A 15,637-nucleotide genomic window follows, 5' to 3' on the forward strand; every position below is an offset into this window, starting at 1 on the left:
CCGCCTAGGAAATAAGAATTAAATAAAAACACATCATGATAATAATTAAGATCGATAAGCGAAGTGAGGAATGATGGAACAAGTAAAACCACGTAGTAGCAGTAAAAAATTGAGAACAACTCCTCCACAGCGTTCATCACTTAATGCCACTCCGTCAAATATTCTATTTTTATCCAACTTGTTTCCTTTGAGAACGCTTTTGGAATTTTAAATGTTAAACTTATATGAAGAATTAAAAGCTTACATCTAGAAATTCCACTTTTTCTGTTTGTTTTTCACTTTACAGAACTGCTAAAATCGTCAGATAAGTGCAGCCCAAAATGACTCGACCGTATATCAGATTGTAAAAATGACTTTGTATATCGGCTTCCATTAGAAAAAAAAATGAGGCTTAAATTCTTGGAAAAAAAGAAAAATCCAAACATGAGAAAAATGACTTCTAAAAGCTCTGAAAATGTGAGTGGTAAAAACTCACAGAGCGGCTAGCAACCAAATCGATATCAAAAAGGCAAAGTGCAATGAAATTATACAAGTGAGGCAACAAAGTGCCATTGAAAAATGCATTTTTGGTTAATAACATTGTGACGATATAAGTTTTATTTTATTTTTTCTGAAACATCAAAACATGCGCACGAACAGCTATATTAATAAATCAAGGTCAATGAGTCACCGCCAAAAAATTTATGTATGATGTAAATAGTGTGTACCACAAAAAAATACAGCTTTTGAGAATGACATTTAATATTTCCAGATAACAAGAAACTATAACATTCTTGTCTGGTTTTCTTTAACTTTCATAAGTTAATCTGGATGAATTCCATAAACTGTTATAAAATCGACTTGCACCACATGAAGAAGCTTGTATCGAAAGCGACTTTTTGGCTCTTACCGAATAAAACCACATACAAATTTAGACTAAATAAGTGTAATGCGAAATTGTGGGAAAACAATCTTGGTACACTTTGCAACTGGTCTCAGTGAATCGCTAAAGTCTTATTCCTTACTAATACAGCGCAACGAATATCAGGAAGCGAAAATCAATATCACATGACGAAAATAAGAATTTTAAAGACGAAAATAATTAAGACGAAAATAAGAAATTTATATTCAAAGTAAAACAAAAAAAGACCATTATCAACGAAACAGAATGGTTGCAATCAAAACCACTCGAAAATTTGAATTTTAAAACGAGACGAACCAAAATGTAAATAAAAGGCAAGACAAAAGAATAAATTCCGGCATTATAACTGTATAACAAAAAGGAAATATTATATCCACCTGAACTCCGAGGCAATAAATGATAGATTCATGGGACCAAATCTGTATTAATTCGAAATTTAGCAGCCAAATTCCTCGCCAAAGAATCAAAAAAGCAACAATAAGTTAAAACAAAACTCAAAATCCATAAATTCAAATCAGTGAAATATAGGCAATCATGGCGACACATGCACTCGATGTGGTGGCCTCACAATCAATTTCCCGCTCTGAAAGAACAACTGATTTCTATAAATTTTTAAAAGATTGGAGTTGGCAAACATGTGCATGTAAAGATCACAAAGGAGAATTTATCATGCAAGAATATCCTTACTTTACTCTTTAAAAAAAAAGGGAGAAATGGCTTTTCAATACACCCGACTACATTATTACTGTGAAAAACTTTAGCAGTACCAAGGAGCCGGAATCGGCTGTTATCTGCTTAAAATAAAATATTCACATACTTGAATAAATTTGTTGCGCTTTTTTAGCACCAAAAAAAAAAAAAAACGCGTACTTCGTATGAAATAGCCCATTTCAAAAACAGAAAAAACCCATATTATTTAAGATGAATAAGAAAAATTAAATCAGTCTAAGCATAAACATACGTCATCACAGCTAAGACTGAAGTCTGCCAGAACCGAACGGCACCGTGAAGCAATGCTGAAATGAATATAACAATAACAAATATACAGTATTAAAACTTATTTCTATAATTAACAACAAAAGTACTAACAGTAAACACATGATTCTGATCAAAATATCAGCCATAAATTCGAGTATAACTTATACTTCACACGATTCAGATATCGTCATTCACAGATATGTCATGTTTGATGTAGAATGGATTTTAAAAAAGTATATTTTTCGAAACGGAATAAAAATTAGAGAAACAAGAAAAAACAGAATTGAAATATACAGCTGAATTATGGTTAATGTTTTATCGTATCGAACAAAAAATTACTCGTTCATTTCTACAGGAAGTCTATATGTAAAGCAGAATTTGAGCAATAACAAAATTTCTTGACAATAAATATGCTTAGTATATTCAATCATTCTACACTCGATAAACTGTTGAAGGCGGATCCTGCAGAATGGCACATAAAAACGTTTTAATAGAAGACAAAATTGAAATTCCACGATGTAAGAATTTGGGAAAACTTGCGAAAGATTTTTTTAGCCGTATTGATGAATTTTAAAAATAAACTGGGAAACCTATTAAACAAAATTAAAATATTGAAGAATGAAGTGCAATGACAGACACAGAATGAACATGTTTGAAACCAAATATCAGTATACTTGTTCAATTTTTCAGAGCAGAATGTTTCGTGAATGAAAAGTCATTTGGGATGAACATTTACAACTATTTGGGAAAAAACTGAACAATTACACGTTATTTGAACGTGACTCACATAACCTGTACCATATGATTGTCCCATTACTCTAGTTTGATTCCAACATGATCCACGCTGCGCTGCGGCAGTCTACAACAATGAGAAACATCTCTTCTGGTATCCATAGGACATGTGATAAACAAAATAGGTCACACAAGTATGCAAAATACAGACGTTCAGATACCCAGAGTTCATACATTGTATAAAAATTAAATCAACTTACATGCTTGGTGCAACAGCACGGTTATGTATTCCGATAAACCCAAAGAGAAATAACAGTGAAGGCACACAAGCCGAAAAGACAAGATGATTTTGCAGTGATTCAACCAAAGTCACCTAGAAAATTCTGGAATTTACAAATCAAATATCCTTTAAAAACAAGTGCACAAACTGAAACAGAAATCAAATGCATTAAAGAGATGAAAGTAACACGCACAGTACGTATAGAGGGATCCTTCAGCCAGAAGTAGGCGCTCCATAATGTACATCCAAATGCGACTAGTAATGCTACTGAAATACATATAATTAATCAACAAAAACTTAGAAGAAATGAACATGGAATTTTCACCCATCATCGGATGTTTGTATCGAAGGTTTTGGTACTGTACTATTTGAATCCCTATTCGGCTCCTAAAAATGAGTGAAATATTATTCGATTAAAGAAAAAAGAGGAAAGTATTAAGACAAAAAGGACAACTGAGATAAAAAAGAAAACATTAATATGTACTGTCCGCAACAGTACGGAATTTAGGCTCAAGTTCTGAATACTCGTTCGCGGCAACACTGTCACAACTTGGTAGCACGTAAAGATATTTTAGAAAGCCTAAGTACAACTACATTTGATAATAGTGTTCCAAATCACCGGCAATCCGACTAATAGTTTAATCGGAATGATCTGATATCCCTCTTAACAAGCCTACGAACAACAGCATACGGCATTCAATTATCAATAGATCGTATCCCGGGTGATCTTCGAATTGTATTATTCGCAAGAAAGTGAGAATGTGAAGCAAACAATACTAGAATGTAATGCAAACGAACAAGCATTTGAGATTTTTACCTGACGAAAATAGGTAAAATAACTTACACCGCCACCTTGTTGCAGCTGGTTGCATACTTTGAATCACTTCTGTCAGACGTCTTTCAAAATAACGCATATCTGCAGTACACTCTATATATATAAAGAGAATTAAATTTTAGGACTTGACCAATAAAGACAAGTAAGCTAAAATGTCAAACAGCTAACAAATTGTTTACTGCCATCTTCTGGGCATCAAGGCAAATTTCTAAACCTCCTGTTTGATCAAATTCCACGGTCTGTCCTAATTCGGAGAAAATCTAAGTGATCAAAAGCATGATACCTTCACAGGCTGCAGAAGTCTCATCCATGACCTAATCAACGTACTTCTCGTTTCTACATTAGTCCAATTTAATTGCTCGACTGCTACAATATAAGTTGAAAACTAACGATCTAAATATCAAATGTAGCAAATTCAAACATCAAGGGGTTCGAATTCTCACGACTGGTAAAATCATTCAAGGAATTTACAGCTCAACTTGCAAACGACAGGTGGTATTGATTGACGCTGTATCTCACGATGTCATGCTACTATGAGGAACAAATTCCGTACAATGTCCACATATTCATGATGATCATAAATATAAAATGACCGAATTTTTGAGAAACCACAAACAAACAAGTAAATCCACTGCCACAGACCCACTTCCTCTACTCTGCTAAGTCTCCAACAAGATTTGTCGGGATCGAGCATTCACTTCCGGGACATGAATCACAAGAAAACACGGCTAAATCAGCAGCCGATAAATCAGCAATTTCGGTACTGGTTGGAAGTTTTAAAGAATAAGTTGTGATGTAGCAGCGTTAACAGATTATCATTCGAAATAGGACAGTATAAGCAGTAATGACTTCATTAAAAACAATTTGAGGGATGCCACACGCAGTAGACCAGAGAAAGACCAAGAATATTTCCCACTCCGAGAGGTGTAACGGGGATGATTAATGATTAATCCTTCTGGAAACTATTCTGTTCTATAGCTGCCATCAGTAATCAGACATTTGAGTCGCTTTTTTAACATTTAAACCTGTATTAGTTGCAATAAATTGTTTTGTTTGTTGGTTAAATTTGCTGCTAATTAATGATGATTGTGATCTACGGTTTGAGTTGTCAAAACTTCACGTGAGGCGGTTGTAATGGTTATGTATTTTATCGAGACAAACTGTTTTTACTCAAATTATTTTCCAGCCCTTAGGTTTTAAAAGATAGGAATTTGCTTATTATTTCAAAGACAGCGATATTCTGGAATGTTATTATTATATCAAGAAGAGACTATCCATATAATTCCTCCGAACCCACTTCTCTATCAGATCCAGTCCTCTTAACTTTAATTCGTTTTAACAGTCGATCTGCCTACCTGATAATTTGCATCTACTGGGTTTCATCCTGAACTGCTGGTGCTTTTTCTACTGGAGATAATGAATTACTGAAATACACTGGAACATACAATACTGCTTAAGAATTAAGTTTTGACACTTTCGGCTATGTTATTCATTAAGACCTGAATGAATTCTACCAATCAGTGAACAGATATGTATTCCTTGATTACTTCTTTGGCTTCTTTGCAAGTTACCAGCAACTTATCAACCCTTTACAGGTAAATCCTGGAAATGGATTCATCGTGTCAGAAACGCTTGACGAAAGAATACCAACAACTCACACTCGAACCACCAGCTGGTGTCCACGTGAAGGATGAGTCAACGCAAGACTTGCGACTTTGGACCGTTCATGTTGATGGTGCTCCAAACACACTTTACGCTGGTGAACAGTTCACGCTAAGAGTAAATTTTCCTTTCCTCAAGTTACCACTGGAGAGTTAAGAGTTCCATTACTTACAGTTAACTTCTGCTTCGCTTCGGAACAAAAAATTAGGTTCAGAAGATTCATAGGAGATCTTATATTTAGTAATGGTGAATAAAATCTGAGGTGCATTACTTTACGCTTCAATACGCTGAGATGCAATTATAAAGGGCGAGTTAGAGTTGGAGCGAAACAATGATCAGCACATGGTATTGCAGAAAAAACGAATTGTTGCAGCAGTTTCAATTCTATTTTATTTTCAGTGACATTTTTCCGTTTTTCTTTTTCAGTTTCGTTTCCCGGATGAGTACCCTTTTTCTTCACCAGAGGTTATTTTCATTGGTGATAATATCCCCATTCATCCGCATGTATATTCGAATGGTCATATTTGTTTGTCCATCCTGAGCGACGACTGGACTCCTGCACTTTCTGTTCAGGCTATTTGTCTCTCTGTACTATCCATGCTTTCTTCATGCAAAGAGAAAAAACGACCACCGGACAATGCTGTCTATGTGCGTACCTGTAGTAAAAGCCCAAATAATACTCGGTGGTGGTTTCATGGTAAATTTTTGATTGTGATTATTTCATCTACCGTTCGGAAAACTTTCTTTGTCATAGTTCCTTTGCTTTAATAGATTTTATCGTCGAAAAAGTTTATTTCAATAAATTCAAAAGGCACATTTTTTATACGAATATACATATCTTTTTGTTTTCTTCACTTTTTTGAAAGCGGCGATTATTGTAATAAAGTTCTGTTTAGAATAGATAACAAAAATCCATAAATGCTTTGTAGCAATTTTTTAAAGAATTTCATTTTGTTGTATTTAGTGATTACTCTGAGGTGATAAATTATCAACACTTACAATATATGACATTTTCTTTCTGATTTCTTGGAACTTTTGGGAAGAATTTCCTCATTAGTGCTGCCAGGTGTCACAACTCTTTCAGTGGCGATAGAGTTTTATATTTTATTAAATTCATTTACTTGTTTTTTTTTTTTACATTTCAGATGATACAGTGTGATAGGTATTTGTCGACTTCGAAAAGACAGAGCTAATTTCATCCTGAACATTTCTATGGAATACAACAGTTACTTTTTCCGTATTTTTAATATTTTCAGTTATGTTTTTGTCAAGCTTTAGAATATTGAATATTTTTACGGTGCATGCATTTTCAAAAACCGTCCACTTCATGCAAACAGTTGTCCGTACATAAGCAATCTCTTATATCTTTGAAATTTCGGCATTACAAAGCTTCAGTTGAAAGGAACATCGATTCTCAGGTCCAATCTGTATATAAAAGGTTAATCATGCACATACGATGGTTTTGAAGAGGGTGGTGGAATATTTGTGGAACATTTTTGGTTTTGATTGACTTTTTGTGCTGCTCTTGTTTAAATATTTTAAAAGAGTTGTTGAGAAATTCACGTAGTAGTATTGAACTGTTCGAGGACCCTTGTTTCTCGTTCTCGAATATCAGAAAATGACATGCTATAAGGTCTTTTATGATGACACAATATCAAGTCGATTGTTATGAATGAAAACTTATTAGCATTTATATCACTAAAATAGTGAAAACGGCACATTTTGGAAACAGATCCGCAAAGTCCTTAATTTTCTGAGTTATGTAGTGTGTTAACCTGTGAATTTTAGATTTTTAGACTCAGTACTTCTTGTAAAGTTTCAAAAACCTCCTTTCTCACAATTTTCTTAATGGTTGATTTCTTTGTTGTCGGAAAATATTATTTAATAAATTCGAAAAGCAGTGCAATTTTTATACGAATGACATATCTTTCTCTTTTTCACTTTATAAAGGCAGTGATTGTATTCAAGTTTTTTATGTACTAGATGGCAAAAAATCAAGCATGTTTTGCAACGACTTTAAAGAAATTCATTTTATTATGTTCAATGATTACTTGAAGTGATGTTCATTGACATTTCGCAGTCGTATTTCAGCAACACTAGAAACATCTCATTGGAAACTAAAAGCTTGGTCAGCGCCGTTGATCAAAATAGATTTGGTTTTGGTTAAGTTCTGTTATACATTGGTTGAGATTTAAATTCGAAATCATGATAGCGTTTGCTTAAGAATAGTCATATTTCAGAAAGAGACATGTATGTTGTTGCATTCATCATTACCGGATATTTATCTTTAATGTACATCGATTTATTATCACTTTTCAAAGTCTTATGCTTTTTCTCTGTTTTCACTTAGAACCAAAAAGTGCCTTTTTACGTCATGGGGAATTTGTCATAGTCAAATGATCAAATACCCCTGAAACACGGCTAAAGATGATGATTTTAACCACGAAGTTACGTTTGAGATTTGTACGGTAGAACTTGCAGTAGCTTGTCCATAGTGTGACTTGAATTTTAATCGTGATAACTGTGTTTAATCAATTTGTCCATCCGGTTTTCCATTGCTGTCATTATTATATACAATATTGAGCTATCTTGTGTTGTAGGTAGTATCAGAATAAAGTTCTCGTACTTATTTTTCTCGTTTTCTGGTCTTTTAGCGATAGCTTACTGGTGTTTTGCAATGAATTGTGTAATGTTAGAGCAGCTATCATTAAATGGAATAGAAATCATTAAATTGGAATCATGGGAATCATTAAATCATTAAATTCACCAAGGACCATTAAATTTTCTACAGCAGGATTGTATGTTTTTGTCTCGTGATTGATAAAGTTCATGGACGAAAAAAGGAATCTAAATCAAGATAATTTTAAAAACTAGTAATGGTATATGCGCTGGGTTATGTTTTTTCGTTGAAAGAAGTGAAGTTTCATAAAATTTCACATCTCTCCACGATTCATTAGAATTTTAGTATCTAGATATATCAGCATGTTTTTCGCTTCTCAAGTTAGTGCATTCTCCATTTAATAGTGATAACGGTACTGATACCATTATAGGAGATTTTTCGTGGGATTCGCTAGATCTCAGTAAAATTTTAAAATGGTAAACAATTTATAGATACTTTATGAGGACTATCTCTTGGATATTACGTCGATGAGAGGATGCGCTCCCGTTTTTCGATGCTATCATTGTAAACCGTCCATGAGGAGAGTAAGTAGTCCATAACATTTGCGTTCCAACATCCTGTTCTACCATCTTTCGTTATCTTTTTTGCTGATAATTGGAACGTGTTTTTCTTTTAAATATAGTACCTAATCACTAGGCGCTAATTCCTTCACCGTAAATTCTTCTGTCTTTTCGTTCATTTAAAGTTCATTTTATAATTATGTAATTACTTCAGAAGTACTATATAGATCATTAGTAACTCAGTGTTTTTTTAGCTTGCTTCAACCATCCACAACATACGGCCTAAGCCATTCCTCTTTGATGTTTCTAGAGATTTTGATTTGCATAAACATTTCGGGTGATCCAAAGATTACTAGTGTTAAATTTATTTTGGGTTCACTTATATCAAATTCATTAGTTTTTCTACCAAAAATTTTATCCCTTCAGGCGACGCACGAAATATTGCTTTAGCAAGTTGTCTATTGTAATTAGTTTCTAGGATTTAACAGTCCAAGTCTTCTGATTGAATTATTGGAGACTAACCAGTTGGCAGCATCCTTTTAACCAATCAACTCACTGATCGCTTAGATTTTATTTGAATACCGTTTTCAGATCATTGTGATTGAATATCTGAATATTTTTCACGAGCTGCTCTTTTAAAAAAAAAATCAATGAGAGCACCTTTTTATAAGATTTCAAATAAATCCACAGCTCTAAACAAGAAAGTGTCTTACGAAATCGAAATTCAAAATTCACGTACATTCTTAACTATGCAGCATTTATTCTCGTTATCAATTCAACATCGAGCTACTCATCTTATTACTCTTTCATTTTCCGATCATTTTTCGATCAACTTTTTACTATTTTTCAACAAAATGATAGTTAAGGATGATGCATTTTTGCAGAATGCATTCTCAACAAATGAATCAATTTTGGCTATATTTCCCAGCTTTTAGAGGTATCATATTTTTCTTGTGATACTGATGATACGAATTTGAAATAGGATGTCGTGTTTTATTACCTACCAGTCTAGACTTCAGTGATAACCCTGAAATTTTAATTGAGATCATGCGATTATCCATGTTAATAAACTAATTCCCTAAACAAAAATTAAAATGGAATTGAGAACACTGCAAACTCTGTGTTACGCGTAAAATGTTTGGAGTTTTTAATATTTGAAAACCAATTTCATAAAAGCAGAAATTGTCCTCAGAAATATTAGCCTCAAACAATAAGCAAAATAGAACTTCAAATTGAACATTTAAATGTCCGAAAGTTAGGTTTGCATAATTTAAATTGTCGTGCAAATCGTTTACTTATGAAGCATAAAAATAAAGGTAAGAACAAAATCACTAAAATTAAGCGTAATTCGAAACGTAAATTACACTAAAATTAAGCGTAATTTCGTAAGATCTTCAATTTTTAAAACAAGAGAATATATTTATAAATGAGCATTTTCGAGGTTTCAGTATAGCAATTTCAGCATTCCATTACGATGCCTACACCAATTAATAATGAGTCGTAGTTCTTTCAACTTTTCAAATAATTTAAATTGATGTCCGAAACTTTCCTCTAATTTAAATTTGAATGTCATTTCTATCTACAATCTAAATAATATTCCTATTATAATGAAATTAGGAACAAAGCAAAACTCATCAAAGAAATCTCGTATCTGTGGAAAGCAACGATCTGCAGGGCATTAGGGATCGGCAGAATTACCTTTCAAATACTTTGTTTTTTTTTCTTTTTTATTTAAAATTGAATGTTTTGAATGAATAATATTCAATTTTTAAAAGCTATCTAAATTTCAACAAAGTTTTTAAAAAAAATTATTTCCTTGGTCCAAAATATAGAAATTGTGCTATTTAATGTACGAATATAAAATGCATCCGTACTATGTTACGTGTATGGAAGTACTATTTACCTAAGGAAACTGTTCCCTTACTTGCTGATTTCTTGTTTTATCTTTTTTCATTTCTTTTTATTTCTTAAAAAATTTTTAGACGATTTTAAGAAAGATCCCGCATCGATTGAAGTGTTTTTATATTTATAATTATTTCATTCCTTTAACAAGCAGTATTTGGCAGGGATGCAAAAGGGAATTCAAATTGATCAGTTTGTTTACTTTTCATACAAACTTGAACAAACTTTGCATAACATGAGGACTCCTAAAAACTAAACAAATTTAATTTTAAGGATTGAAAAGTCATTTCTACGTCAAATATTTCGCGTGATTAAATTACATAGGATTTTTGTTAACGTTAAAATAATTTTGTGAGTATAAAGATTATTCTTGTCACCTGAATAAATGATGGCAATGTCAGTGAAATATTAACCATAATATAACACCTTTGGACTAAGGTTGTCATAAAGGTATAAGTTTGAGACAATTCTTATATATGAGGAAAGTTTTAATAAATTCTTTTTTTCTTCTTGCTTCTTGCTTCTTTGCTTGATTTTGAAATAACCGTTCATGAAATGCTGTGTAAGCTGAGTGTATATGAAGGCACATTCAAGCAGTAAAAGAATGGTTATTCGTTTGGAAATTTGCATAAAATTTTGGAAGAACTCGGTCGAACTGCATGATTTAGTTCTTGAAGATCGCATCAATTGTTTCTTTCTCTTTGCTTAAAGTAGGAAGCTTCTTTTTCAATTAAAATGATCAAAGCTGTTCGATAAGAATTTGTAGAGCAAAGTACATATGAGTTTGTGTCAAATAGTATTAAGAAGGAATGGGAATATTATTATAGACTGTATTATTCTCAGGTCTGAACTGGGGAGTATTTAATAGATCTTTAGAGCTGCTTTTGAGAGGAGTATGGAAATGAAAAGACATTTTTGCCATTCACTTGAAAACACGGTAGAACGGTTTTTCTCGTGATTTGTGATCCTTAGTTCTTACTGGTTTATCTACTACATGATTCAGATCGCAAAACGTAGAAGACATTTTTACTTGCTAGACTTTTGTAAATGTTTTTCACAGGATATCCCTTTTTTATGGGACAATTTTTCATTCCTGACGGGAATTATTCATATCTCGAAGATTACTCTACTAATAGCTATCTGAAATGCAAAATGAAATATCAAATTATTTTAGGCTTTTTGGACACTATATACTTTAATATGTCCGATTGATATCGTGCCAATAATATGATAACAAGGATTTCTTCATTGTTTAATATTATACAAATTAAAATTGTCTAATCAGCTTGAGCAATCTTAATGATATGCTAGTATTCAATTGTGCTGTAAATTAAGTTCTTTATTTAATGGGAAAGCAATCAAAATATGGGTTCTTTAGGATGGATAAATCTTTATCAATACAGAATATCTGAATCGCACACTTTTGCAAGTGTTTAATATGGCGAAATTTCTGCATGATGTTTTTAAAGGACTTGTTGATTATTCAAATTTTGAATACTCACACTCCTAACTACTTCTTTGGATGTGTCAAGTTCCATGAAAATTGACAACAATAAAACTTACTTTTACATGGCATTGATGTAAATGCAAATGATTTGTAAATGAATTAGATACAATGTTTGAATCAGAACAAACCGGGTTACTATACATAGATGCTTGCTTATTCGTTCTTAATTTTGTGGCTTTAAGCTTTAATTGCTCGTTTCTTCTAGATATGAAAACCAATTTATTACAGATAATTATATCAGTGAAAAAACCACGAAAGGGAAGATAACTGAAAGTAATGTGTTTGTGTGATATGTGCTAGCTCTTGCTAACTTTCCTTGTAAATGAAAAAGCTTTTAAAAAAAATCCGTAGATTTTATTATTTAAAATTTTCCTTTTATTGTAACTTAACATGCATTTTCCCACATCTGGTTGTAGCCTAGCTTTATTGAAAAACGTCAGGAAAGATTTTGCTTAATGAGCTGAGATACATTTACCTCGTTCCATACATGCAACATTCGAGTGCATTCTGTCAGAGCTGATGACATGAGTTTACGGCATGAATTATATATGGATAGTTTTTTTACTAGGATATTTACAATAGTTCAGTTTTCAGACTACTTGAACTGGATCAACAATTCCGTTATTTTTACGTGGCATGTCTTTCAGCGCTGCTGTCAATGTTGCATTAAATGAGCCTGATGAAATAGGTTTGTAACGTCAATCGTCAAATCAGCTTTTTCCATTTACCACTTAGCGGTTAAATAAACCGTCGATAATACGAGTTGTTTAATCTTAGTCCGATATCTAACTAACAATGTTTATTTTGGACTCTGGTTTGCAACGAAGCTGCCGGAACATATGGCATTTGCTTTGATAATATCAGTTGTTGCTGCTTTTTCGCCTCGATGATATATGAAATTGAAATGCATAACAAATTTTTCCGGTAATTCATTTTATTTTATGAACAGTTCATTCGAAAGTCTGACCATTAGCTGAATGAAGTGATACATTTTTGATTCCATTATAGGCCAGGATCATTTGGCCAAGTCATAAGTATCGCAATTAATGCGATATTTATGACTGCTGACTGACACACGCAAGTCGATGATGATTGCTTTCATCTCAAGCATACATACTTTATGCTAAATACGTTTCATAGCATTTTAGTGCCACCATTTGCCAATCACATTTCCATTATTTATTTTGTGTTATAGAAGGCTGTTTATTCTTTTCTCAGGCATGATGAACTAAGGAATTAGAAAGCCACAATTCCTTTATAATAAATTGTGACTTTCCATGGTTCCTTAAGTTAGATCTTTCTCTTTCTCTTTACTCTTTCCGCTTCTACAAATAACGGTATGTTTTTCAAAATTTTTAGGACAGTTGTATTGTTGATTAAAGAAAATGAAATCTAAGAAACTTATATGACGTGTATTATTGTCCTAACTGTATTACGATTTCAACAACCCAATTATACTTAAATCGATCGGATAATAAAGGACGTAATGTTTTCACATTATGAAGAAGAAAGGAATGAACGCATGTTTTCTATTTATTTAAGAAATGAGACAATAATTTCAATTTGTCTCACATACTTTCGATTTTTAAAATTCAATGACTTAATTTCAATTTCATTCGAACAAATTTAAATTGTCAAGAAACAAATATGTTTAAAGAAATCCCATAAAATAACAAATATGTTAGAAAAGATCCAATAAAATAATACTATTATTAGTTTTAGCTTGTTATCCACGAATGTTTTTTGATAACAAAGAAGAGTTTTATTTGACTCTAAAAATAAGTAATGAACAAGCCAAAGGTCGGTTTGTACATTGTTATTTGGCTTGAATAATCTGATACAAATTAAAAATACTTTGCTTTTACAAGTTTATTAATATTAAAAACGAATTGTATTAGTAAAATCAACGAGCATTTAAATTTTTAAGGTAGAATTCATCGATATGTCCTGCCATTATTTAAATTTTCTTATCATAGATATAGCCAAGAAGAGAATGAATGAACTTTTTAGTCCAAAAGGAACCCTTCGCAGGATTTGTAACTTTTTTTAGATCAAAGTAATAAAGTAATATTTGTTTTTTACCCTGAGCAATTTAAGCAGGCAAAATGAAAAGCAAAAACATTAAGAAGGAAGGAATGATTCATTGCTCCCGCTGAAAATACGAACTTTAAGGGATTACCTGGAAATATCAGAGGAATAAATGATTTTGTTAAACAAAAGTCTATCAATCGCAAGCGCACTTGTAGTAGGGTAAAATACATAAGTACAGTGCATTTTTAGCCTTCAATGGAAATATGACCAACCTTAAAGTGAATCTTAAAAAAGTTTTTGTGAAAAATAAAGTTTCAATGATGTTTTAAATCGAATAATTATCCATTCAGAATCAAATTTCTTTATACCATATGAAGTACGAGATCATTATTTGAAAGGTCACATGGGACTGAAAGGTCAAACAAGATCGTTATTAAAAGAAACAGTTTGAAAGTGAATAGAGGCCTCGAGGTCAGATGTTTGTTTCCTGTAATAAAATGTAAAATTATGAACTAATTACTCATGCAAGAGAAAATCATCCTTAATTTATACTGCTTAACGTTTCTTACAAGATAAAATAAGAGAGAAATCTTTTCTGTTTACACAGATATTAGGTATTCAGATTAATCTTTGCTCTAGCTTAAACTAGCGCTTATGTCAGAGTCTTTCCTTTTCTTTCTTTCTTTCTTTCTTCTCTTACTCTAAAAGTTCTTTTTTTCAATTACTTGTCAAGTCTGAATGTGTCATTCTTAATGACATGATGTGCATAATTGCTGTCGTTTAAACTATGCAAATTTCCGATTCATTTTCACGTGCTGGAGAATATTCAGCTGGTGAAATATTTTCGTAAAATTCAGTTGAAACAATTAGGATTTCCGTGGTATGTAATTATCATTTTACGTAATTTTGCTGTGTTAAACATTCTTTGAAATATAGCAACAACAGAAAACATTATCGATCAGGCAGGATAGATGGAGCAGCAGCAGTTGCTCGCCAATTTTCCTATCAATATCGTTCAAAACATTCATCACTTTCTTTTTCTTTTACCTTTCTATTTTTCTGATAAATTTTCTTTCACAAATTAATGTTTTAATTCTATTCAGTATATTCATCAATTTTATACCACAAATTATCTATCAATTTGAAGGGTTTAAAAAAATTCCCAAAATTAGTGACTGAATAGAGAAATTGCAGTACGTAAGCATCTTACCTTCACATTTGGTATCATTATTGAGCTGTCCTCCTCACAACCGCCAAGCGACAACAACCTTATTCTTATTAGCAATTCCACGGACGATCAGGCTTTAATGAGTAAACAGCAAAATAAGTGAAAATTATCCAACTGGAAAGTTTTTCCATCTTTTAGTGGTCATTTGCAAACTTTTGAATGCAATTAAAGTTTTCATAAAACAAATGAAGAGTTTCCTAGAATTACAGGCATAATGAACTACATTGCTGGCTAGGAAGGATTAATAAAAAAAATCGATTTCATATCAACTTTCCCCTGTTTGAAATTAATTTTCTGTATTTTTGGATTTTTTTTTATTTACTTTAATTTTCTTATCTCTTCCTACTAAATCAGTACTGGTAAAATCACCATGTTTGCATTTGTAAGAAATTTTAACTGTA

At 32.2% G+C, this 15,637-nt stretch overlaps 3 protein-coding genes across 3 annotated transcripts; 2 read left to right on the top strand and 1 right to left on the bottom strand.

The window, feature by feature from the left end:
* Positions 1-1,433: 1,433 nt before the first annotated feature.
* LOAG_02095 (hypothetical protein) lies at positions 1,434-4,037 on the bottom strand (the record flags this gene model as incomplete). Its single annotated transcript, XM_020445930.1, has 6 exons — positions 1,434-1,484; positions 1,863-1,917; positions 2,872-2,984; positions 3,085-3,158; positions 3,736-3,807; positions 4,010-4,037. The coding sequence occupies 6 exons, from the start codon at positions 4,035-4,037 to the stop codon at positions 1,434-1,436; spliced, it is 393 nt and encodes a 130-aa protein (XP_020303667.1).
* Positions 4,038-5,315: 1,278 nt separating this feature from the next.
* LOAG_02096 (hypothetical protein) lies at positions 5,316-6,625 on the top strand. Its single transcript, XM_020445931.1, has 3 exons — positions 5,316-5,505; positions 5,815-6,085; positions 6,534-6,625. The coding sequence occupies exons 1-3, from the start codon at positions 5,335-5,337 to the stop codon at positions 6,545-6,547; spliced, it is 456 nt and encodes a 151-aa protein (XP_020303668.1). The 5' UTR covers positions 5,316-5,334; the 3' UTR covers positions 6,548-6,625.
* A 5,460-nt stretch (positions 6,626-12,085) lies between these two features.
* Positions 12,086-15,339, top strand: LOAG_02097 (hypothetical protein; the record flags this gene model as incomplete). The annotated part of the gene is made up of 5 exons (XM_003137635.1): positions 12,086-12,108; positions 12,625-12,665; positions 13,700-13,777; positions 14,359-14,424; positions 15,203-15,339. 5 exons carry the CDS (start codon positions 12,086-12,088, stop codon positions 15,337-15,339), a joined length of 345 nt encoding a protein of 114 aa, XP_003137683.1.
* Between the last annotated feature and the right edge of the window lie 298 nt (positions 15,340-15,637).

This window comes from Loa loa (genome assembly GCF_000183805.2).
Source record: "Loa loa unplaced genomic scaffold supercont3.92, whole genome shotgun sequence".
Classification (NCBI taxonomy): Eukaryota; Metazoa; Nematoda; class Chromadorea; order Rhabditida; family Onchocercidae; genus Loa; species Loa loa.

Bases quoted from the DNA above. Each gene is read 5' to 3' on its own strand.
- LOAG_02096 (XM_020445931.1), top strand. From the start codon at position 5,335: ATGGATTCATCGTGTCAGAAACGCTTGACGAAAGAATACCAACAACTC. The intron at 5,506-5,814 runs GTAAATTTTCCT...TTTCTTTTTCAG, and splicing joins GTGAACAGTTCACGCTAAGA to TTTCGTTTCCCGGATGAGTA.